The sequence below is a fragment of the Mauremys mutica genome, chromosome 2 (genome assembly GCF_020497125.1).
Source record: "Mauremys mutica isolate MM-2020 ecotype Southern chromosome 2, ASM2049712v1, whole genome shotgun sequence".
NCBI lineage: Eukaryota > Metazoa > Chordata > Testudines > Geoemydidae > Mauremys > Mauremys mutica.
In genome coordinates this window covers 158,958,060-158,982,924 of record NC_059073.1, presented here as the reverse complement: position 1 = coordinate 158,982,924, position 24,865 = coordinate 158,958,060, and the positions used below count along the sequence as shown (strand labels likewise).

Below are 24,865 nucleotides of genomic sequence, written 5' to 3'. Positions count from 1 at the left end.
TCAGAAGTCCTTATATGAACAAAATGTCTGGTATAGTCAATAGGATCATCAAGTAAGGATGGCAGTTTTGGAATCTTTGCTTTCAGTTATTTAACTTCTGACAGGGTTTAGTTGCAAACCAGAGATTGAAACTGGATGTGATGTACCAGCCACTAGTTGCAGGTGATAAACACACTGAGACTTAAACAGCTATTGCCCATTTCTAGCCATGGTCAGAATTTAAGTATATTGTGCTTCACTGTATTATAAGCAATTAAAAATGGTGACTGTTAAAGTAACTGCTTGTGCACTAAATATTTGGAGTTGGTTGTATCTATAATAGTACACTGTTTTGATGTAACATTGATCTATAAAACTGTAAATGCCACAGTTGGTAACTTGAATTTTACACCAGTCTTACAGATGAGTTCATTGTTTCAGCACTTCATTCTGCTTACTTGGTCTTTTTGGTTGGTTGTTTCCTTAATCTTGCATATACTGCCTAATCCTTATTAAAATTGAGCCTGCAGTTGCTTTAATCATGAATCTGGGCTAGTCTGAGATGACTTGGTGATAACCTCTTGACTTGCTTTGAGATCTGGATTCAGAAGTGCACTTTCAGGATTTAGCAGACTTGTGAAAACTACTGAGCCTATTGCATACATAATAATTTGTGTCTACTTGCAGGCGTAGCGTAACTTGAATTAAAATGTTGTTAACCTCCCAGCTTCCATAAGGAAAACTTTTGAGAAGTAGCTGAGTGGAGTGCTTAAGAGTAGCAGTTCTCAACCGGGGGTCTGAGGGCTCGGTGGAGGGGCTGCAAGGAGGTTTTACGGGGTCTGCCAAGCAGGGCTGACATTAGACTCACTGGGGCCCAGGGCAAAAAGCCAAAGCCCTGCTGCTCCAAGACCCATCACCTGGGTTTGAACCTGAAGCCTGAGCAGCTTAGCTTTGTGGGGGCTCCTGTGTTGTAGGGCCACGGGCAATTTACTCCTGGGGGAATTCTGCTTCACTGCGAATGTATGTCCCCTGCAGCTTTCTTTGCTTCCCCGCAGAAAAATGACTTTCTGACAGGGAAGCAAGGGGAATCCACAAGAGTGGCCATGCAACCCTCCGCAGCAGTATGTTTCGGGTGCCCAGGGCAGCCAGCAGAGAGGTAAATCACTGTGGTACAGGGGGTGGGACTGGGGAAGACCTGGCTCCCTACCCTGCGTCAGGCTCAGGTGCTAGTCCCAGCTGGACTGGGGAGGACGGGACTTCCTCTTCCCCTGCATGGTATTTGGGGCTGGGTCAGACCCACCCCTATATTTCTCTCAGAGCTGCAGGAAGCTCTGTAAACTCCCCACCTCCTAGCCCCCCCACTTCCTGCACTCATCGCTCCTGAGCTGCAGGAGGAGGGATCCCTGTATAAGGAGCTGCTCCCCCAAGCACCCAACCCCCGTGCATCCAGAACCCAGACTCTCCCGCTGATCTTCACCCCTCCGCACTCAGAACCCCCCCCCCCCCGTGAGCCCAACTCCCCCTGCACATGGACCACCCTGACAAGCCACCCGGATCCCCACTCCACTGAGTCCCATACCCCCAGCATCTGTACCCCCTCGAGCCACTCACGCCCCCCTACCAAGCTCTATCCCCCCATATCCAGACCCCCCTCTTCACCTGGACCCCTCTGCTGCCCCATTACCGTTGCACCCAGAACCCCCCAACAAGCCCCTGTGCATCCAGATCCCCCTGCATCTGGCTCCCCCACTGAGCTACCTGCACCCAGATTGCCCCACACAGAACCCTCTCAACCCACACCTGGATCCCCCACACTAAACCCCTCCACACTTGGATCCTGCCTTGCTGAGCCTGCCTGCCTTCATCTGGTGCACCGGGTATGGAGTGAGAGTGTGTGTGTGTGTGTGTGTTTTTTGTTTTTCTGGGGCAGGTCCAGTCCTTGTGCTGTGTCAGGGTTGGGTGCAGCCTCACCACTGAGTCAGTGTCCAGGTTAGGGGAGAGCTGCACAGTGATCTCCCACCTCTGTGCAGCCAGTGGCCTGTGCTCCTCAATGCCATGCTGGAGCCTCCACATTTATTTGGCAAATAAAATGTGCAGAATGTTTAAGTTTTTGGTGCAGAATGCCCTCAGAAGTTGCAGTTGCCCTGAATGTTACCCCTTAATGCTGGCCCTGGCTTTTATATGCAGAAAAATGGTTGTTATGGCACAGGTAGTCCCTGAAGTTTTTATAGCATGTTATGGGGCCTCAGAAAGGAAAAGGTTGAGAACCCCTGCTTCAGAGGACAGTAAACTTTGACTCTGCAATATGTACATGAAACACAGCCCTAAAATATTTCCAGCTGCATCTTTTCCCCATAAGAAAAAAACAACACTAGTCCAGCAAACTACTGTGGTATTACTCTGTTAGGAGAGTGACTAAGTGTACGGTACCCACCTCCCTCGTGGAAAAAGACAAAATCAGTTGATGGGCCAAATATTTTAGCTCTTATTCTGGCAAAACTACTGCTGAAGTTTAATTCATTTGTCTGAGTAAAGGCAAGAGGATCAGGTGCTGTCTTTGCTAAATTGGGCTTTCGCTAGAGGGGAGACAGCCCCTTCTTGCTGCCTTGCCCAGATGACTCGGTAAACCACATAAGGAGGCAAGATGGCAATGATTTGTGACAGTTATGTAAATCTTCAAATTTTGTGGCATTTTAGGGTTTCTAACTGGTTTCTAGAGAGTAGTATTTCAAGAAATGAGGCAAAGCAGATCCAGGCTAAGTGCTGCGAATAAAATATTCCTCACTGGTTCAGTGATAGTTCAGCTTTGAACAAAGATGATGTAATGGGTTCTGCTGCAAGTGCTGCTAATCATGTAGTACCCACACTGTCATTGGCTTCACACAGATAGCACTGTACTGCTCCGCTTCTTCATCCCAAGAGCTAGTATGCATCTGTAATACAGTTGAATTATTGCCAGTGTGACTTTGTCTCCTCTATGGCTGATATTACCTTCAGCTTGATAATACTGCACATATGTACTGGGTGTGCATATGCACCTATCCAGAACTATTGAATTACCTTTTCTTTCACAACACAGGATCACAAACATGAAAGCTTGTGGACATCCGTTCAGGCATTGGATGCCGGTTTTATCCTCTTGTTCTATGATTGGGAGAGGAAGGGCAGGTTGCTATTAGCAACTACTTGCTCATTTAAATATAAGTGAATTGCACAGGTTTTTGTTCTTTGTGGATTGCTCACTTCTATCCATTACTGAGACCTTAAAATTGAGATTTTGGCGTATCCAGAGTAATTGCACAAATGAATCTTTTAAAGAAAAAAAATCTGTTCAGTAAAAAACACTTCTCTGGTGTAACTTGTTTAACTATGCCTTTTAAGTATCAGAGGGGTAGCCGTGTTAGTCTGGATCTGTAAAAGCAGCAAAGAGTCCTGTGGCACCTTATAGACTAACAGATGTATTGGAGCATTAGCTTTCGTGGGTGAATACCCACTTCGTCGGATGCATGTGGGTATTCACCCACGAAAGCTCATGCTCCAATACATCTGTTAGTCTATAAGGTGCCACACGACTCTTTGCTGCTTATGCCTTTTAAGTATCTTTAATAGATTCCTGTGTCACACTGAATCTAGCTGGCATGTATGTGAAGCTAGCTGCAGATTATTCCTGCCTCTTCTTGAGCCAATAAAAAGGGTTTCAGCATATTGTCATGCTGAATAAACAAAAGAAATGTCTCTTTTTGCTTCCTACCATTTCTCCCTTCTACATGCACTCTAACCTAACTTGGAATCTTGAACCCACCACAAAATCTAGTGTAACTTTAACTAATTACTGGTATTTAAGATTATTGCATTCAAAGATCATGAAAAGGGAAAAGTCAATGTATCTGCATGCAAAGTTCCTTGCTTGATCATACTGGACTACTTGTGTTAAAATTATTCAACATACATGTTGGAAAATAATATTGTTTGGTTATATTGAGATCCAATTTAATATTAACTTAGCTTGATCACAAATACAGCATAAAATTGTGTGGCCTAAAAAGAGTGCGTGTAACACTACAATGCTGTGTGAATACTGGTTGGTCAACTCCCTCAGACTTGATTGATTTTAACTTGCTCTTGGAGGATAAATCGACATACCAAAGAGCCATGGAAGTGTGGATAGGAATGGTGAAACTAGAAAGAAACTTACCAAGTTTCACATAACTAGAGACAAATAAAGTTTAAGGGCTAGTAAGACCCAAAGACTGCACCTTGGTGGGAAGACCAGCACAATCACTTGCCTCAGCTGCTGTGTGGGGAAATATACTGGGTCTCCTAATAACGTGTGGTACCAAAGCAGAACTTAAGACAGAGGTTACTCTGTCCATTTGATGTCCAGCTGAATGAAATAGAACTTGCCATGGCTGCCGAGCACAAGGTGGTGAGTAGAATTCAAGTTTCTGCTTGTTTGGGGTGTTAATCTTCAGTTGGTCGTCTTTCCTTGTTCTCCTTTTTTGTTTTTGCCCATAGCCATAAATGCAGGCTCATGCCTCAACTCTTCAGCTTTTAACTGGCAGCAACCACAAAACAAAACACCCTTTTCTTGAGTAATGCAACAGCTTAGTCAATGGTTAGGATTTTCTGCTGTTCCTGGGACGGGATAGGTAACTATACACAATCTCATTACACATTAAAAAATCATAGCAGATCATCAGCAAGAGTTGTGAAATTGAGCTTTGAAGAAAAAACATATGGTGCTGAGGCTGGTGCCCCTGGGAATGCTTTTCCTTGTATACCTGCCCACTAACAACAGCCAGATGGGAGAGTCCATTTTTCTAGGCTTCACAAAGACTTAGGGATGATAACAAATCTTGAGTCAACACAACTTGACCATAATGTTGTGGTGTTAATAGTTTCTAAAACAATATATTAGTTTGCTGGGTACTTAAAATAGTTTATTTCTGCATTAATAAGCAGTACTAGAAATCCATTCTGTCATTATAACATTTTAACTGTTCACTTTTACTTGACCTATATATTTGGGAATTATGTAATTAAGCACTATAGAAAAATCTTACATTATAGGCAATATCTAGAATCAGTTCAGGTAGTACAGGAGTAACCCAGGGGAGGGATAGCTCAGTGGTTTGAGCATTGGCCTGCTAAACCTAAACCCAGGGTTGTGAGTTCAATCCTTGAGTGGGCCACTTAAGGACCTGGGGCAAAAATTGGTCCTGCTAGTGAAGGCAGGGGGCTGGACTCAATGACCTTTCAAGGTCCCTTCCAGTTCTAGGAGATTGGTATATCTCCAATTATTATTATTTATTAAGAAATATGGAGCTGGCGAGAAGAACAGTATGGTGAAAAACAGCACATAAAAGGCCTATTGTTTCATGAGTGAAGCAGTATATTGACGCTTTAGACAGTATTAATGGGTGAAATAATATTTTTCAGATAAAAGTGGATGAATTAAAGGCAGGAACAGAAGAAAGACACCAATGGATATATACATTTAAAAATCCAACCTACTGAATATCAGGGAAGCAGTATAGGTCACCCTTGGTATCAATTTTGCATTTATTAACAGTTTAATGTCCATTATTCTATAAACATCAGTTGTATGTGTTATAAGCACTTTAGTGGAAGGTGTTGTAAATGGTTGTAAGCCAGGGTGGTAAGCTACCAATTACTTGTTACTTGTGAATTGACCTTTAAACTTTAAATGGAGCCTTACTATAAAGCGTGACCACAATATTAAATTCAAAGGTTTGTTCACGATAGATCCAGTCGGGGATTATTTTCAATTACATTTTAGGTCGTTCCCTCTTCTCCCCTCCCCTACAACTATTAATTAGCCTGTCCACCTGCTTGTTCACCCCTTGTAGTACTGCTTGTAGTACTCATTCAACTGTTATGGCTCGTCATCAAATCAGTTTGTAAGCATTTTGGAACAGGGACTGTCATTCTGGTTTGTATAATGTCTCAAATATGTTTTAAAATCACTTCTGAGCACTTAAGAACAGCTGTCATAAGAGCAAACACCTGTCTGTCTCAGCCCCTCACATCTCTCATGCGCTTTGGTGTGTTAATTATCTTACAGTTTCTGAAACAAGATAAAACTTGAATACCTTAAATTCATTGTTATGTTGAGGTTTACAAGGCAACAAATCACATTGCTTCAATGTACTATTGGAGTAATACAAATTGTTTGCGGCCATTGTGTGGTGTCTCAGAGTTCTCCTCACCGTCTCACATACAGTTGGTACTAGCAAGGGAACAGTGCATTGTATACTGTCCAAAACAATGGGTTCACAAAACGGATATCAGATAGTGTGCATTTGTACTTAGCATTCGGTTGTTGGGTTTTTTTGTTTTTTGCCAAGAGCTAAAAAACTGGCAATAAATTCCATTCTCTATAGTGTTGAAGTAGTTCTAGGCTGTCCATTCTAATTTACATGCATGTCTGTGAGTCACATGCAGCCCTGCAGTCTGACGAATAAAGTGTGGTCATAGTGCAAGATATTCCTCCCAGGTTGTGTGGGGAGGGGGGTGCATGGGATAGATGAGCAGAAGGGAAGTAAGGTATCCGGAGCAGCAATCATGATGAGCAGTTGAAGGTTTGATGATGTAATGTCTTGTGACCAGTGAGTTGTCAAGCCTGACCAGAGCTGATTTAGTCAAAAGCACAACGGCCTCAGTGCTCCTGAAGTCTCCTAAAAGTTGAGGATAGTATTTTAATGTTAACTTATAGACCTCTCTTAATTTGACCAGTGTGGATGGTGAAATTAAAGGTAGAGGTATATTTCTGATTAAATTGTTCTCTTCTCATTCCACTGTAACTACACATGTTAGTAAACCTAGAGGTGGCTAACATTAAACAGTCTAACTTTGAATATGTGATCAGACACCACTACATGGATGCTAAGGTACATAATGTTTGGTATGTTGCACCGCTTGTTGAATGCCCTTACACAATATTCAGAGGCTGAGTGAATCGAACAGGATGACATTTTGTGTGTGGTTTTTTTTGGCAAAGAGGAATAACAATGACATTTGTTTTTAAATACGACCTGTTAGTCAGACTTTAAAATTCTGATGGTGTCCTCTGAGCTGAGGGATTGCCAGCACATCCATTATAAATTGCTCTTTCCAAAGGGTGGATGATATTGGTTCCTTTAGACTGAAACTTGGGGGGAAATAGTAAAATTGCATCCCTTAGTGAATACCCTTGTAATCTGCCTTTGAATCTTGCTGAAGTTCCAAAGATTGGGTTACTTTTGTACTACCTGAACTGATACATTATAGGCAATATCTAGAACTCTTCTAAAAGTGAGTGATTAAGATAACTAAGGCAGTTGGCAAGTTAGGGATGACCACTATATATTGCAGTAAAAAGGGTTGCTGGAACACTTTGTAAGCTCAAGAAAATACAACCATGAGATTTTCTAGATATACCTACAGTAACATGAGACTAATGGCATCTAGTCCTGAGAAACATGGCAACTACTATCTACGTTTTCATAGTTTTCTCGTTCATTATTATAGTTTTTTTTTATACTTTTTGAATTCAGACACTGTTGCCAAATATTCATTGGTTTCAGACACTATACATGAGTCCACAACACAGTTTTCCTGCCTGCACTTAACAGCTCACACTAATACCCACCATTGCTGACTATTTGAGATGGAATTAAATTATCCCAGAAATTCTTTACCCAGGTCAGAGTTAAGGCATGGAAAATCTTGCAGTGCCACTGCCTGCTGGTTTTGTAGCTAGTTGACAAACATCTCCCAAGCAGTCACTGTGGTATATTTCACAAGCACTGCATTAATTAAACTTAGAATGAAACGACCACTTCAGTTGTGCTTGAAATAACCTTTTTCGTGGAATAAAGTCCTTTAGGTATCAGCCTTGGTGTATTTGCACATTGCTATTGAAAAACACCAATGAAGTCCAGCACAATGGAATATAGTGCCTAAGTGGGAGAATGATACCCTTTTATTGTCACGTAAAATAAATGAGAAGAGGGGACATGTGAAAAGAACCGGAGCTTTATAATACTGTCAGATAGCAAGCACATTTTTATATAATAAAATGGGTTGTCAGGGAGGTGGGAGGGCTGTGATCAAACTCTCTGCTTGGTCTATGGAAGGAACAGTAATGAAGTGGTATGGACCATGACTAGGAGTTAGTGAATTCCATTACTCTTGACTCACCTTCCCTTTTTTAGTCTTTCAATAGGCAACTGGAAATTAGTTTGTTCCCAAGATGTAACTTTCTGGTGAGTCATTTTGGTTGCATCACATAACTGTACTAATGGCACTTAACATTATGTATTTTATCAAAAATTGCAGAATACACAGAACTGAACCATAGGTGTTAAGGTCTGGTGGTCAATGTGTCACTTTGTTTCTACGGTTTCTGTCTGCAACAAATTGAGTTCTTAAGCAGAACAAAAGTTGAAGGAAATGAAAACTAGCGTTAGAGCAAGTTGCTTCTCTTTGCTCACTGCACCTGGGGAATTGCTTAGAGATGAGAATTTCACTAGACTGTCTCATTGAGCACACTGCAGTAAACTTGCCCCAGCTTGTGATTCCACTTTACCCACAGAAGTGAGAATTCATCTTTCTAGTTTAATGTGCTTTTGAGAGAGCTAACGAGATGGGCTTTAAATGTTCTCAACCTAATTGTTTGAGGCTTCTTCTGATTTTAAAAAATAAAATCTGTTCTTCAAGCTTCTTGAAAGGCTTTAAAAATATACTGCCTCTACAAAGGAGATGCCTTTTACAGATGGCCATTTTCTGTCACTAATTTCTTTCGTTACCTTGGAGAAGGAGCACACCTATAAGATCAGACTTCGAGCCAAATATGTATTCTAGGTCTCTTATCAAACTTATTTTAGACCCTATTAAATTATATGGAAATTTCCTTTAATAGTTTCAGGTATGGTATGAGACTTCCTCTTCACGTCCAAGTAAATCTGAAATTCCACAGCCTGTTCTGGTGGGAAAGGGAGAAGACCGTTTGAGAACTGGGAAATAGGGTTCTCACCTTGGGAAGAAAGCTTCATTCCCCAAGTTTCTCCCGCACTCAGTATGTACCTTATTCACTTGTAGGTTTATTAATATATTTAATTTCTTTCTTTCTCTTTTACTAAAGAACTCGCTTCTCTTTGTTGGGTAATCCAGGTATAGGTTAGGGAAACAAATGGAGTCATATTTTATAACCTCACTGGAATATTATCCAGGTGAATTAACTGATCCATATTTACCAAGAGACATACCTCTTCATAGGGAATAATTCTGCTTTTGGAATTATGGAATAGTATATAGACAAAGATTTGTTGAAAAAACACAGAAAGACCATTCTGGAAATCGTAGTTCAGGTTTAAGGTGCTTGCACTCATTACTGTTCTTGCTGTGGAGTACAGGTGAGTTGAAAGGAAAACTATGAAGCTTAAGTTGTTTTTCTCTTTATTTATTGACCAATTATTACTTGAAATTTAAAACTGAAGCTTGTCTTTGGACCAGACTATTTTGCCTCTGCTTATGCAACTGACGTGTGTGTAGCTGTGAAAATGGCAGACGTTTGTCTGCTGCCTGGTTCATGTGCAGCAGCAGGGTGACCTCATCCTGCATATGCACTGATCTGGAAGCAGACAAGCAGGCTTCCCTCTCTTCTTAAGAAAGTGCATGGTGCAGTAGAATTGAACACCATTAGATCTAAATGTTGTGTTCCATATGAAGTGGTTTTCCACACATTGTGAGTGGTGCCAGCTAGCTTCCGGATTTGCAATACAGAACTGTAGAATAGCAAATGAAAGTGACAGGATTTAGATTTCTACAGTGTAAGAGAAAGGGGTAGTACACACCAGGGTGGATTAAAACCAATTATTTATAAATAAATAAATAAAAATTGGATTTTTTAATTTAAATTAGATATTTTTGATAGGATTTTTCCTCAAAAAGCATTTTATCTAAAGATAGTTTAAATTAAGATACATTATAGCTCAAAGACATGGAATAGGGATTATAAATTCTAATTCTATAGTATCAGACAATATATCCATGTAATGTATAAGAAAAGTTTTGTAAATGAGTTCCAATAGTTCATGGATTACGGACCCAATCTTATGGGGTTCATGAGGCTTCTCTATAGATGATTTAGGTTAATCTTTCTATCTACCCAACGGGTCTCAGTGCTCAGTCTAGAAGATACCGTCAGAGTTGCTTAGTTTTGCAGTTCTCAAACTGTGGATTTGTGTCTCCTGAGATAACATGCTTGTTAACAGCAAAAATGTTGATAAATAATACATAGAGGTGAGAAATAACAGACCTCAACTCTATTGTCCCTCTGCAAATTTGTGTACACAGAGTCAACCCCTTACCTCTCTCTAAAAGTGCAGTTTCAAAAAGTTCAGTGAATAGAAGATTGTTGGGGGTGGAATAGATTTGGACAAGGAGAAGAAGTCTGGAGATAAATGTGAGAAGGGAGGGACAGGCGGTAGAAACAAAAGTGAAAGTGTTTGAGCAGCGTATTCCAGAAGTCTTGGTCTTTCTGAGTATAGCCTTCATTGATTTGAGATCTACCATACCATTCTCTCATTAGAAGGGAAAACCTATAATGGCAGCAAGCCGTAAGAGAGACCCAGTTTCGGAATAAGAGCTATTGAAGAAATGTATGTTTGCTGATGATGTTTTAAAGAAGGTCACACCCGTGAACTGGTGGAAGTCACTTAAGCACTTGGATTCAGAGACTGTTGAAATGATAATCTCACTTTTAACAGCAGTAGCTTCTTCTGCTTTGGATTAATTCATTTCAAATTGAGAAATCGTTTGGGACATGAAAAAGCAGGAAAGCTTATTTTTCTTTTCCAGATAATGAACAAACAGGAAAATGAAGGTGAAGACGACTGAGTTAGCTGCAGAAGCCAATATTTTAAGTTTCTCATGTTGAGTTGGCTGACATAGTCGATTTAATTGTTTTTTAAATATTTCATGTAACTATTTTAGTTGAAAACAATTTTAACAAAAAAAATGTGATTTTAAAAAACTTTAATGTTTAAGTTCAAAAATTTATATGCTTGTTTTGTTAAAATATTATATGTTTGTTGTTGAAGAAAAGAATCCAGAATACATAACGTTATTTTAGTTAAATAAAACAATTTAAATGTCTGTCTGGTGATGTTCTCCTCCTAATACAGCATGGCAAGAAAATCCTCCAAATATTAATGATTAATGTGTTGAATTGTAAAAGCAGCAAAGAGTCCTGTGGCACCTTGTAGAATAACAGACGTTTTGGAGCATGATGCATCGGACGAAGTGGGTATTCACCCACGAAAGCTCATGCTCCAAAACGTCTGTTAGTCTATAAGGTGCCACAGGACTCTTCGCTGCTTTTACAGATCCAGACTAACACGGCTACCCCTCTGATACTGTGTTGAATTGGTGATTGTTCACCTCCCAGTGATTTCATAAATATCTGCTTCAATTACCTTTGGTAAATGAAATAACCAAACAATTATTCATTTTCTGATATAGCTGTAAAACTTATCTGAAACGTTTTCAAAATAAATCACTTAAAAATATATAGTGTGTACTTTCTAAAAATGAAACCTACATCTATCTCTGAGTTGTGAAGAATATGTATTAAGGTTATAACAACCAACAAGAATGCACTTTTATGTAGAAATCCATGATTAAATTGAGTCTTCCTGACTAGTGATTTAAATCAAATCCACCCTGGTACACAAAACCAAAATAAATGATAAATGAAGCTGCTATTTGTTAATCTTTTTCTTAATGTAATTTTACTAGTTCTCTTTAAAATCGGGTATTCAGCAAGCGAGAAATTGCTTTATATTAGCTTTGAGTGGTGGAAAACTGATGTAGAAATAGTGTGCGGTGTGTTAAATAGAGACTTTATACAGGCAAATATTGTGTTGAATGGCTGCAAATGCTATTGTGTGAGAAATGCGGTCAGCTTCAGAATTCCAATCGTACATTTTTTCTTATACATGCTTGAATTAGAAGTCCATTCTTCAGTTAAAGCTCTCAATGTAGGTATATACGTATAGAATTGCTTCTACATTTCAAACCTTTGTTTGCTTGAACACTATGCCACCTTGTGCTTCTCGAAATCCTCTGAATACTGCAGGCACTGCAGTGAAAAAGACGGCAGCAGCAACTGCAGACTGGCCTGGTTTGAAAGGATGACATCACCTCCATTAATGTGTGATAAAGACTGCTGGCTCAGAGGTTGCTGAGCTGTGTAGAGATTAGTGCAGTTATTTTTGGCACTGCTCTTGAGTACATTTAATGACTTTCTTCAATAAGTCTTACTAAACCTACAAATCATAAGTGCTTTGTAGTACAATTAACCTTAAAAAAGATAACGGGCTGCTTTATTTATTGGCATGATCACTCCCCCATGGAGTTAAAAAGAGCACATGCTCTTTCCTTTCTTCCAGCACCCTCTCACCCAAATATAACCCCTGCGGTCTTTTGCCTCCAGTAAATTCACCATTGTATAACAGGTACAGAAATAGGCTCTTAAGGGGACAGGAACATGAAACTCGTACACCTTGAGCCTTTAAGGGCACAATCAGCTGCAGTGAGTAAGTCTGGAGGTCCCAGTTTAGCAAGGTGCTTAATCTAGTGCCTAACCTCACTAGCCAGTCATTGAAGTCAGTGGGATTATACACATTCTTAGGTATCTAGTGGAATTGGAGCCTAAGGCAGACTCTAATGTACCGCACTAACCCCATACAATAAGATTATTTCTGCATGAATTTCTATCAGATAAAACAATGTTTTTCACCTTAACTTTAATAAAATCAGCATCTTTAATTGATCCAGTGTGGCTGGTGAGGGAGTGGTATACAGAACTCACAGCAGGTTTAGGGTTGATAGCTCAGAGCATTACTAAAGAACTTTGCCTCTTGAAAGAGAGGCTGCAGAATACTATCACCTTTCTAGAGCTGGTGGTAATGGTGCTATTGCAGAAGAAATGCATTTACAAACATGCTGGCAGACTTGTTCTTTTCATCTAAAGCTGCTGGTCTTACTCTTGTCCCCAGTAGAGATACAGCTGCCATAGGGGGGAGCTAGGATATATCAACAAAAAGTTGCTACGTGGGATTTCTACATTCCAGAACATGAGTGGCTCCTTGAGCAGCTGCAACCTGCGGGACCTGTGATGCTCAAACAGGGATCTAAAACTTCAAACCATGCCCCCACATTAGTTGGATGTGGAATGGCTATGTAATCGAGGAATGCTGACCTGTAATTTATCGATACCATATGTGATCCGAATAGTGAGAGTTGCTCTGTGGCTATATTGTCTTATTGGGCTGTAATCTGAATGTTTTCATTAACTTTTAATGGTGGCTATTGGAAGAACGAGGAGGAGAGCAAGACGACAGCTCTAGATAAGCAGCTTCCTGATAAATTTAGGGGCAGTTACAAAACACTGGTCAAATAATTAGTGGTGAAGGTGCTATTTCCCGGCTCCAGCCCAGAGCAATGCAGCTCTTTTGCCAAGGCGAGGAGCCTAGAGATCAAAGCGATTCTTAACTGTTAAGACTTGGGGGTAGGGCGGGGGGGATTGTCAATGAGTTCTTCCTGGGGACAACAAATGACATAATCAGACGGGTCATGCAGGAGTGTCTGAAGTAAAGCCTTCCCAAGGTTCCAGGAGAGACGGTAGGCTTTAAGGAAGATAGGCCTCAGTATTGTTTTTGGTTTAAGATCTGTCTCTGAAATGTGTTGGTACTAATTAAAAATACACGGCATTAAGAAGGATGTGTGGTCACTGGATACCACTGGCCATAGCTCTCGAAGAGAAGAAATGCACATACTGAACCTAAGGCATGCCTCCTTAGGTAATCACAGTTAGTATTCAGAGATGGCAGCCTAAGGGCTGGTCTACACTGAGGGGGGATCGATCTAAGATACGCAACTTCAGCTACGTGAATAGTGTAGCTGAAGTCGAAGTATCTTAGATTGAGTTACCTACCGTCCTCACGGCGCGGGATCGACGTCCGCGGCTCCCCATGTTGACTCCGCTACCGCTGTTCGCGTTGGTGGAGTTCCGGAGTCGACAGGAGCGTGTTCGGGGATCGATATATCGCGTCTAGATGAGACGCGATATATCGATCTCCGAGAAATCGATTGCTACCCGCCGATACTGCTGGTAGTGAAGACGTACTCTAAGTCCCAGTCTCGATTCCATTCTGAGATTATGGCTTGAGAAGGAGACAAGAAAGGGCCAGAGGTCGAGTCACAGTTAGTTAACAGGGAACAACTAGCAGAAACTCATTGGAGCAGAGGCAACATCAAAGCCACCTTCCCTCACTTGGGACGAATTACCCCTGGGGAGTGGGGGGCAAGAATGAGCTTGTGTAAGGCGCAATATAAGTTGCACCACTTGGCCTTCTGGAGGATTCCAGACCCTAGGGGGTCTTGTATGTTTCATTTTAAAATCTGCATAAAATCTTGCCATTAAAATGCTGAATGTGGCTAAAAAATGGATGACTTTGATTTTTAAAAGAATCTTTTTTGAAAAGATACAATTGAAAAATTATGAATTATGATTTAGTCGGGGTGATGTTCCACCCATGGAATACCACCTGTTTTGTTGATTTAACAGATTCTGCAAATGAGAAACTTGTTTTATCTTGTTTGCAGGTATTTCCCGAAGAGATTGCCTGTAAGGAAGCATTAATGATGCACCTTAGAAAAATTTCTCTTAGCAAGACACTCTAAGCACTATGTATGTGGTTGACTGGAAGATGAAAAGGGAGATAGAAGGATGCAAACAGAGTTCTAGCTGCAGGCCATGGGGTGGCATTACTTTGAATGCTGGACATTTACAAAGGAGTTTAAGATGAACCATGCAAGAGATTTAAAATGTCACTCGCTCTCCATGAAGTGAATGCTTTTTTTCCCATCTAAACATGCAGGAACTTGGAGTATGTCTGTGCTGCAGCTGGGAGCATGCTTCTCAGCTCAGGCAGACAGTTTCACAGTAGCTCTGCTTGAGCTAGTGCATTAAAAGCAGCGGTGTAGCTAGGTGTAGCACAGGTAGCTTGGACTTGCTTGAGTACAAACTCTCCTGTACCCCCTGGGTACATACCCGGACAGCTACCCTGAGCTGCCACTTACGTTACCCCAGCTACACTGCTATGTTTAGTGCACTAGTTTGAGCAGAGCTAGTGTGTTTGTGTACATGAACTAGGAAAAGCACTCCCAGCTGCAGTTCTAGTGCCTGTCTGGTGCTGAAAGTTTTTCTAATTTGGTGGCAACTATTAAACAAGTCTGTTTTTTATGCTGACTTGCAGCAGTTTCTTAAAATATGATTTTTAACTTCTGTGGATATAAATGGAAAATGTAACACTACTGCTTAGAATATTCTAGCCTCCCCATCCCGACTCTTTCTGAACAAGAGACTACACAAGCCTCTTGACAACTCAGTGATATCCTTATGAAGTTTCTCTGTGTTCTTCTAAGACTTAATGGTACTAGCTTCTAAGTGAAAGAATTTATTGGCACGTTAGTTGAATTTTTTATTCTGGTAAGCTTTGCAACAATCAATGGAATTCCTCATTGAATTAGGAAGTAGTAAAACTATTTGCTAAAGGCCAGTTGACAGTTCTTTGGTGTAATCAGAAATTGCTGGATCTTTGGATCATCTCAAATCTCTTTTTGTGAGCCCTGGCTTGTAAAAGGTGGAGATGAATGAATATTCACTGGTTTTTGCAAAGTATTCCTAAGGTTCACACCAGTAGAAGCCAGGACCTAGAAAGGAATCGGCATGTAAGATACCTTTAGTTTTGCTTATGGAGATGTTTTGAAAATGGTGTGTAAAGTAGTGCGTAGGTGACTGAAATCCATTGCTTGCTGCCTTGAAGGATTCATGCCATTAGTTGCATATTAGACCTCTGTTTGCTGGAAGAGGATGTGAAAGACTGGTATCAGAGCACCATTCAAAGTGAGAGCTACTAAGTTAAGTTGACCTTTCTTTTTATCTACTTTGAAAAAGCTTAACTTCAGTGCTTCATCTTCCATTAAGGGTTGCCCACTGACCATGTTGTTACATGACATGTATACACACTTCTCAAGTGATCATTCGTGTATTTACATAGGTAAAATTTTATCGGATAAAAATGGAGTTTACAAAAGATTCTAACTTACTGAGATCTCATTAATAGGTTCAAAAGAACTTAAATAAAGTTGTAGGCTTCAAGGTACATTAAATAAGGTAAATGTTTCCTTTATGTATTCGGTAGATGGGATTTGAAAGCCTGCTTACGTTGCATATCAAACTGCTGACTTATTTCCTTGTTTCTTATGTGTTCCAGGGTTTCGCAAAAATGATGAAATGAAGGCTATGGAAGTATTACCAATTTTAAAGGAAAAAGTTGCCTATCTTTCAGGTAAAGTCTTACTCTTACTAACATGCATTGTATTTTTAATTGAAGTGTTTGACAGCCACAGGAAAAAAACACTAGTTTACATGTCCACAAAATACCAGGTAAAACTGCCTACCAGTGTTAAATATTTGTATGTCTCAACACCTGTACAATAAGAACTATCACATAATTTTTGCCAATATTTATCTTTGTACAATGACGTGAAATTAAAGTATCACTGGCAACTTTTTTCCACAATAGATTACTTGCTTTTTCCACTTCACTCAAAATGCTTTTCCCTTCCTCTGTTTTTTCCCTGTCTTATGAGCCTTAAATTTGTTCTCTGCTTGGGAATGTGGTAAAATAGCACAAGTGTGTTGACCAGTTCATTGGGTTGTGTGTTTGACCTGTAAAGCCTTCGTCACTAGTTGATCAAGAGACAAAATTGACCAGCGTTGCACTGAGAGAAGCGTGATTCTACACCCGCCCAGTGGTTTCCCCAGGAATTGAAATTAGGGGGGGTGTTTGAATTTACAGGAGGGGTGTCAGGACCAATGAGATATATAAAAGAGATATAATAAAGTAAATGTTTTGTTAGGATTATGCAAATTTAACATAAGAATAATGCAAGTTACACCAAAACACATAACAGGTCTAGATTTCTAAAAAAAATATACATTTAAAAAAAAAGTATTTAATTTAAATTGACTTTTGAAAAGTAAGCCATCATGGGGTAAGAGGAAAGTCCTCTCATGGATCAGTAACTGGTTAAAAGATGGGAAACAAAGGATAGGAATAAATTATCAGTTTTCAGAATGGAGAGAGATAAATAGTGGTATCCCTGAGGGATCGGTACTGGGACCAGTGCTGTTCAACATATTCTTAAATGATCTGGAAAAATGGGTAAACAGTGAGGTGGCAAAATTTGCAGATGATACAAAACTATTCAAGATAGTTAAGTCCCAGGCAGACTGCGAAGAATTACAAAGGGATCTCATAAAACTGGGTGACTGGGCAACAAAAATGGCAGATGAAATTTAATGTTGATAAATGCAACGTAATGTACACTGGAAAACAATCTCAACTATACATACAAAATGAAGGAGTCTGAATTAGCTGTTAATACTCAAGAAAGATCTTGCAGTCATTGTGGATAGTTCTCTGAAAACATCCACTCAGTGTGCAGCGGCAGTCAGTGATTCCCAACATTCTGTTTGCTTTTTTAAAAAGAACAGGAGCACTTGTGGCACCTTAGAGACTAACAAATTTATTTGAGCATAAGCTTTTGTGGGCTACAGTCCACTTCATCGGATGTAGCCCACAAAAGCTTATGTTCTTTTTGCAATACAGACTAACACGGCTGCTACTCTGAAACCTTTGCTTTTTTAAGAAAGGGATAGATAATAAGACAGAAAATATCATATTGCCTCTATATAAATCCATGGCACATGTACACCTTGAATACTGTGTGCAGATCTGGTTACCTCATCCCAAAAAAGACATACTGGAAATGCAAAAAGTACAGAGATGGGCAACTAAAATGATTAGGGGTATGAAACAGGAGAAGAAATTAAAATGACTGGGAATTTTCAGCTTAGAAAAGAGATGACTAAGGGGGGATATGCTAAAGGTCTATAAAATCTTGACTGATGTGAAGAAAGTGAATGAAGTAAATGTTTTGTTAGAATAATGCAAATTTAACATAAGGAAAATGCAAGTTACACCAAAACACATAACAGATCTAGATTTCTAAAAAAATATATAATTTAAAAAAAATGTATTTAATTTAAATTGACTTTTGAAAAGTAAGCCATCATGGGGTAAGAGGGAAGATCCTCTCATGGATCAGTAACTAGTTAAAAGATGGGAAACAAAGGGTAGGAATAAATTATCAGTTTTCAGAATGGAGAGAGATAAATAGTGGTATCCTTGAGGGGTCAGTACTGGGACCAGTCCTATTCAACATATTCATCTGGAAAAATGGGTAAACAGTGAGGTGGCAAAATTTGGAGATGATACAAAACTATTCAAGATAGTTAAGTCCCAGGCAGACTATGAAGAGCTACAAAGGGATCTCACAAAACTGGGTGACTGGACAACAAAATGGCAAATGAAATTCAGTGTTGATAAATGCAAAGTAATGCACATTGGAAAGCAATCTCAACTATACATACAAAACGATGGCATCTGAATTAGCTGTTAACACTCAAGGAAGAGATCTTGGAGTCATTGTGGATAGATCTCTGAAAACATCCACTCCATGTGCAGCAACAGTCACAAAAGCAAACAATGTTGGGAATCATTAAGAAAGGGATAGATAATAAGACAGAAAATATCATATTGCCTCTATATAAATCCATGGTACGTGCACACCTTGAATAGTGTGTGTAGATCTGGTCACCCATCCTAAAAATATATATATTGGAATTGGAAAAGGTACAGAGATGGGCAACTAAAATGATGAGGGGTATGAAACAGGAGGAGAGATTAAAGTGACTGGGAATTTTCAGCTTAGAAAAGAGATGACTAATGGGGATATGATAGAGGTCTACAAAATCTTGACTGGTGCGAAGAAAGTGAATAAGGAAATTTTATTTAATCCTTCACATAACACAAGAGCTTGCAGTCACCCAATGAAATTAATAGGCAGCAGATTTAAAAAAAAACAAAAGGAAGTATTTCTTCACACAATATAAAGTCAACCCAGGGAACTCTTTGCCAGGGGATGCTGTGAAGACCAAAACTATAACAGGATTTTAAAAAGAACTAGATAAATTCCTGGAGAACAGGTCCATCTGTGGCTATTAGCCAGGATGAGAGGGATGCAACGCCATGCTCTGAGTGTCCCTAGCCTGTTTGCCAGAAGCTGGGAATGGGCAACAGGGGATGGATCACTTGATGATTCCCTGTTCTATTCATTCCCTCTGAAGCACCTGGCCTTGACCACTGTTGTAAGACAGGGTACTCGGTTATATGGACCGTGGGTCTGACCCAGTATGACCATTCTTATGTAAAAATTAATTATAATAAAAATGTTTAGTACAGAAACACCCCAACATAATGACCTCCCAAGATAGCAACAATGTGAGATAACAACCTTGGCAAATATTGCATTTTAAAAATCTTGGCCTACTGGGAAACATATTTATATAAGTTTCCATTCCCAGTCACAAATCTAGCATTCTGGAGCAAAGTGAGTAAAATATAGTCCAACAAACAAATGTTTCTTCTTCGAGTGATTGCTCCAATGCATTCCAGTTAGGTGTGTGCGCGCCGCGCGTGCACGGCTCTTCGGAAGATTTTTACCCTAGCAACTCCGGCGGGCCGGCTGGGCGCCCCCTGGAGTGGCGCCGCTATAGCGCTGAATATATACCCCAGCCGGCCCGTCCGCTCCTCAGTTCCTTCTTCCCGCCCGTGACGCAGTCGTAACTGTGGGATGCGTGCTCAGTAGTCCTCCACATCCCTAGCTCTCTCTACTGGTTTTTGTATATAGTTTTTTACTGTTAGTATAGTTAGTTTAATAGTTAGTTAGTTTAGATAAGGATAGGGGGAGTATTTTTTCCCTCCCCCTTCCCGCGTGCGGGCTCATGCCCAACTGGCCCCCACCCCCCCCCAACCGGGGGGCTTTAAGCCCTGTGCAACGTGCCAGAGGCCTATGCCAGTGGGTGACCCTCACGGCTCCTGCCTCCGTTGCCTGGGCGACGGCACACCGTACAGATAAGTGTGCCATTTGTTCGGCTTTTAAGCCGCGGGACGCGTAAGGGACAGAGACAGTCGCCTCAAGCAGCTCTTATGGAGGCGTCCCTCCAGCCCCCTGTGCACCGTCAGCGCCCACGGCACCGAGGGCTTCTTCGGTGCAGAGTGCACACGCGGCACCGACCGGCGCCGGCACCGTGGCCACGGTTTTACCTAAAACCGCCGCGAAGACGACCCAATGGCACCGCTCGCTCTCGCCTGCACGCAAGCAGAGACTGGCGAAGGCTGTGGCGAAGGCGAAGGCACGCACAGAGTCCGCTACCTGAGAGTGGCTGCGGCCAGTGTGGTAAAACGGGCCCTGAGCCCTCGACTCCGGCTCCGCAAGGCCGTCGAGTTCCAGCACCGCCACGCTCCCCGGGCACCGACCGAGGTGGAGCCAAAGGCTGCCTTCAACGCCGGAGACATTCTCCTCTGCCCAGAGACCTCATCAGGCTCATAGAGGCTCCGAGCCTTCCGGCCCCCCGGCACCGCCGTGTGCGGGCTGTTGTCTCTCTCGGCAAGCCAGCCAGGATGACAAGACGCCCTCAGTTGACGAGCGGCGTGGAAGACGGTCGAGGTCCCGAGATCCCGGTCCCTTGGTCCCGGTCCCGGTCCAGGTCCGGCGCATGGTCCCCGTCCCGCGCTCGGAGTCTCGTCGCCAGCTCCTCCTCGCGGCACCGAGAGCACCATCCCGACGCCGGTCCTGAGTCCCTGGGTACCGTTCTCGATTTCTCGGTACCTGGTCGCACTCCCGGCACCGATCCAGTGTCACCGTACCGTCGGTACCGTCGGAGGTCGTCTCGGCACCGCGACTCCCGGAGTCACTCCCGGCACCGCGGATCCCGGTCGCGGTCGAGCTCCCGGCGCCGGTCGAGCTCCCGGGGCACCGTCGGAGTCCACGCTCACGGTCACCGTCCCGTCGTCGCTCTGCGTATCGACCCTCGGTGCCGTCGGTGCATGGCCTCCCGCCTTGTCAGCGGTTCAGTCCGTCGGCACTACAGCACCGCCTTGGCCATCCCGCACGGCTTCCGTAGCCTCAGGTGCCGATGATACTACCCACCGGTGGCCTACCCCACAAGGACTTCCGCATGAGCAGTGGGGGCTACTGGGTCCCGTGGGGACAGCATGAAGGTCAAGGTATCCCGTTTCCCAGGAGGGATGTGACCACCAGCCACCAGGGTCCCGAAGCGGACTATTAGTCGGTCCGCCTCCCTCTCCTCCCGCACGAGCCATCTGCTCATCCCGTCCGCCAATCGCCACGCTTCACGGTTCGGCGGAGGGCTCACACCACCGGACGTAGAGCCGGAGGCCGGTTCTGCAGGGTGCATCTTCCTTCGTCATCCTCGCCGGACGAGGAGGTGGCAGGGGCTGCGACCAGCGAACCCCTCCGCCATTGACCTCCGGTCCCCTCCAGTGGATTCCAAGACCTGCTTCGCAGGGGGTGGCGGCGTCCATGATCTTCCCGTAGAGGACGGTCCAGGAGGATGAGGACCCAATCACCAACGTGGTGGGTGCGGAATGCGCCCTGTCCGCGTGGCGTTTGCCCTTCGTCCGCGACCATTCAAAAGAACGCCACTACGCTATGGCAGACTCCCGCTTCTATTCCTCCCACAGCACGCTGGGGTCGAGCGGAAGTACTCAGCCCCACCATCCGGCTATGAGTACCTTTTACTCTCACCCAACCCCGGACTCCCTCGTGGTCCGATCTGTTAAAAGACCGGGAGAGGCGCGGCCAAACCTGCCGCTGCGCCCTTTAAATCCAAGGAAGCCAAGCGCATGGACTTGCTCGGCCGTAAGATTTACTCCGCCGGGGGTTTGCAGCTGAGGATCGCAAACATCATGGTCCTCCTCGCCAGGTACGTCTTTGACATTCTGACGTCCCTGGCGAAGTTCTCGGAGCTCCTGCCCTTCCACATCACGCCAGGAGTTCTCCGCCTTGCTGGACACGAGGGGAAAGAAGTCCTCTCGGTCATCTATTACGGCCGCCCTCGACGCGCGGACCTCCGGGGCTCGGGACCTTGGCATTCGGGTGACAATGAGGCGCATCTCCTGGCTGCAGTCCTCCACCCTGCCGCCGGAGGTGCAAGCTACATACACTACAGGACCTCCCCTTCGACACCCAGGGTCTCTGTTTTTCCGAGAAGACGGATGCTCGGACTCCAGACCCTGAAGGACGGGCGTGTTTGCCATCCGCCATCGACGCTGCGGAATGCACATGCCGGCGACGCAGCGCAGGCCCTTCCGGCCGCAGCCTCCCGCTATCAACAGCGGTTATCGCCCCTACACCAGCAGACGTTGCCGACCCAAAATCGCCGTCGTCCGTCCGGCAACCGCCGCAACCAGGGCCAGGCCGCTTCCAAGACCCCGCAGGGGGCTAAGCAGGCCTTTTGATGGGCGACGATCGAGGACGGCCCATCACTCTCCCTACCGGATCCTTCCCCTTTATTTTACAACCGCTTTCCCATTTCTTTTCGGCGTGTGGTCCCGCTTAACATCGGACAGACTGGGTGCTTCAAACAGTCCAGTCGGGATACCGCCTTCAATTTGTTTCGCCCCCGCCTTCCCACCCCACCCTCCCTGTCCCTCTTCAGGGACCCCTCTCATGAGCAAGTCCTCTTGCAAGAGGTTCGGACTCTGTGAGCGTGGGTGCCATAGAAGCAGTGCCTCAGATCAGGCGGGGCAGGGGATTCTACTCCCGTTTATTTTCTCATCCCCAAGGCGAAAGGCGGGCTACGTACTATCCTGGACCTTCGCGAGCTGAACAAATATCTGCTCAAGCCCAAGTTTCGTATGGTCACCCTCTGGGGACCATTATTCTCTCCCTGGATCGGGAGAGACTGGTTTGGCCGCCCTCGACATGAAAGGACGCCTACTTCCATGTCGCGATCTATCCTCCTCATCGGCGTTACCTTCGGTTTGTGGTCAACAACGCCCACTACCAGTTCGCCGTGTTGCCATTCGGACTCTCCACCGGCACCGAGGGTATTCACAAAATGCATCGGCAGTCGTAGCAGCAGCCCTCCGCCGTCGTCAGATGCACGTCTACCCGTATCTCGACGACTGGCTGGTCCGAGCTCAGTCCCGTCAGCTCGTGAGAATAGAACAGATGGCAGAAATTCTGTTCTCTCTTTCAGCGGCTTGGTCTTCTCATCAACACCGAGAAGTCCACTTTGCTCCCAACGCAGCGGCTGGAGTTCATCGGAGCGGTTCTCGACTCCACGGTTGGCAGGGCCTCCCTTCCCCGCGCCCTCCGGCACCAGACGATGACCTCCATAATCCGGAATCTCGTCGCCTTCCCGACCACAAACCGTGCGCTCCTGCCTACGGGGCCTTCTGGTCACATGGCCTCCTGCACGTATGTCACCGCATATGCGCGGCTCCATCTTCGCCCCTTCCAGTCCTGGCTCGCGGACGGTGTACCGGCCTCATCGAGACCCCATCGACATGGTGGTTCACGGTCAACAGGACGGCCCTCGACTCCCTCACCACTGGTGGCTCACCCCGGAGGTCGTGTGTGCGGGGGGGTCCCGTTCCATCCTCCTCGCCCATCCGTTACGCTGACGGACGGATGCACTCAGCGCTCGGTTGGGGGGCCCACCTGGGGCGAGCTTCACACCCAAGGCCTTTGGTCGCCACCTAGGAAAAACTCGCGCTTACACATCAATGGTCCGCGAGCTCCGTGCCATCCGCCTCGCCTGCCGGACCTTCTGCCTCCCACCTACAACGCCGGTGTGTAACAGTGTACTCACGGACAACACCGCTGCGATGTACTATGTAAACAAGCAGGGCGGAGCCCGCTCTTCTCCCCTCTGCGAGGAAGCGATCCTCCTTGATGGGACTTCTGCGTGACCCACTCCATTCACCTGGAAGCGTCTTTTCTTCCGGAGAGTGCAGAACACGCTGGCCGACCATCTCAGCAGGTCGTTTCTCTCCCACGAGTGGTCCCTTCGTCCCGACGTTGCAACATACGATTTTCCAGAGGTGGGGGTTTCCCCGGGTCGACCTCTTCGCCTCCAAGGCGAAACAGGACAGTGTCTCCGGTTTTTGCTCGTTCCCGAGGTCACTTGCCTGGGGGGCTCTCTGTCGGACGCGTTCCTGTATCCCTGGCAGACTCACCTCCTCTATGCCTTTCCCTCCCTTTCCTCTCGTGCACAGAGTGCTCCAGAAGCTGAGGAGGGATCGAGCCACCGTCATACTCGTGGCTCCGGCCTGGCCGAGACAGCATTGGTACACCCTGCTGCTCGAGCTCTCGTTCGGGATCCCATCTCCCTCCCGTTATGGCCGGGACCTCATCACGCAGGACTTCGGCAGACTCCACCATCCTGAAACCTGCAGTCCCCCCCTTTTCCATCTTACAGCCTGGTACCTGCGTGGTTGACCCACGCAGAGAGGGACTGTTCGGCGGCCGTGCAGCAAGTCCTGCTTGAGAGCAGAAAGCCTTTCCACTCGCTCCACCTACCTGTGCGAAATGGAAGAGGTTCGCGCTCTGGTGTGACCAACGAGGGCTCAACCCTTTCATCGTACCAGTCCACTACCATCTTGGACTACCTTTTGTACCTTAAGGAGCAAGGTCTGGCGCGGTCTCCTCCTTGTGGGTACCACTGGCAGCGGTGTCCGCTTTTCGTCCTTTCCCTGGAAGGGTAGCTCCATCTTTTCCAATCCGATTGGGTCTCCCGCTTCCTGAAAGGCCTTGGACCGATTGTACCCGCACGGTTGCGGCGTCCGGCCCCAACCTGGGATTTGAACCTCGTCCT

The 24,865-nt window shown here is 44.5% G+C and overlaps 1 protein-coding gene across 2 annotated transcripts in view; it reads left to right on the top strand.

The window, feature by feature from the left end:
* Positions 1–24,865, top strand: part of TRIO (trio Rho guanine nucleotide exchange factor) — a 452,008-nt gene that overhangs the window by 104,319 nt on the left and 322,824 nt on the right. For both annotated transcript variants that reach the window (XM_045004406.1, XM_045004407.1), the window contains exon 2: positions 16,326–16,400. In XM_045004406.1, coding sequence (XP_044860341.1) covers positions 16,326–16,400 — 75 coding nt within the window. The remainder of the gene's footprint in view (positions 1–16,325; positions 16,401–24,865) is intronic.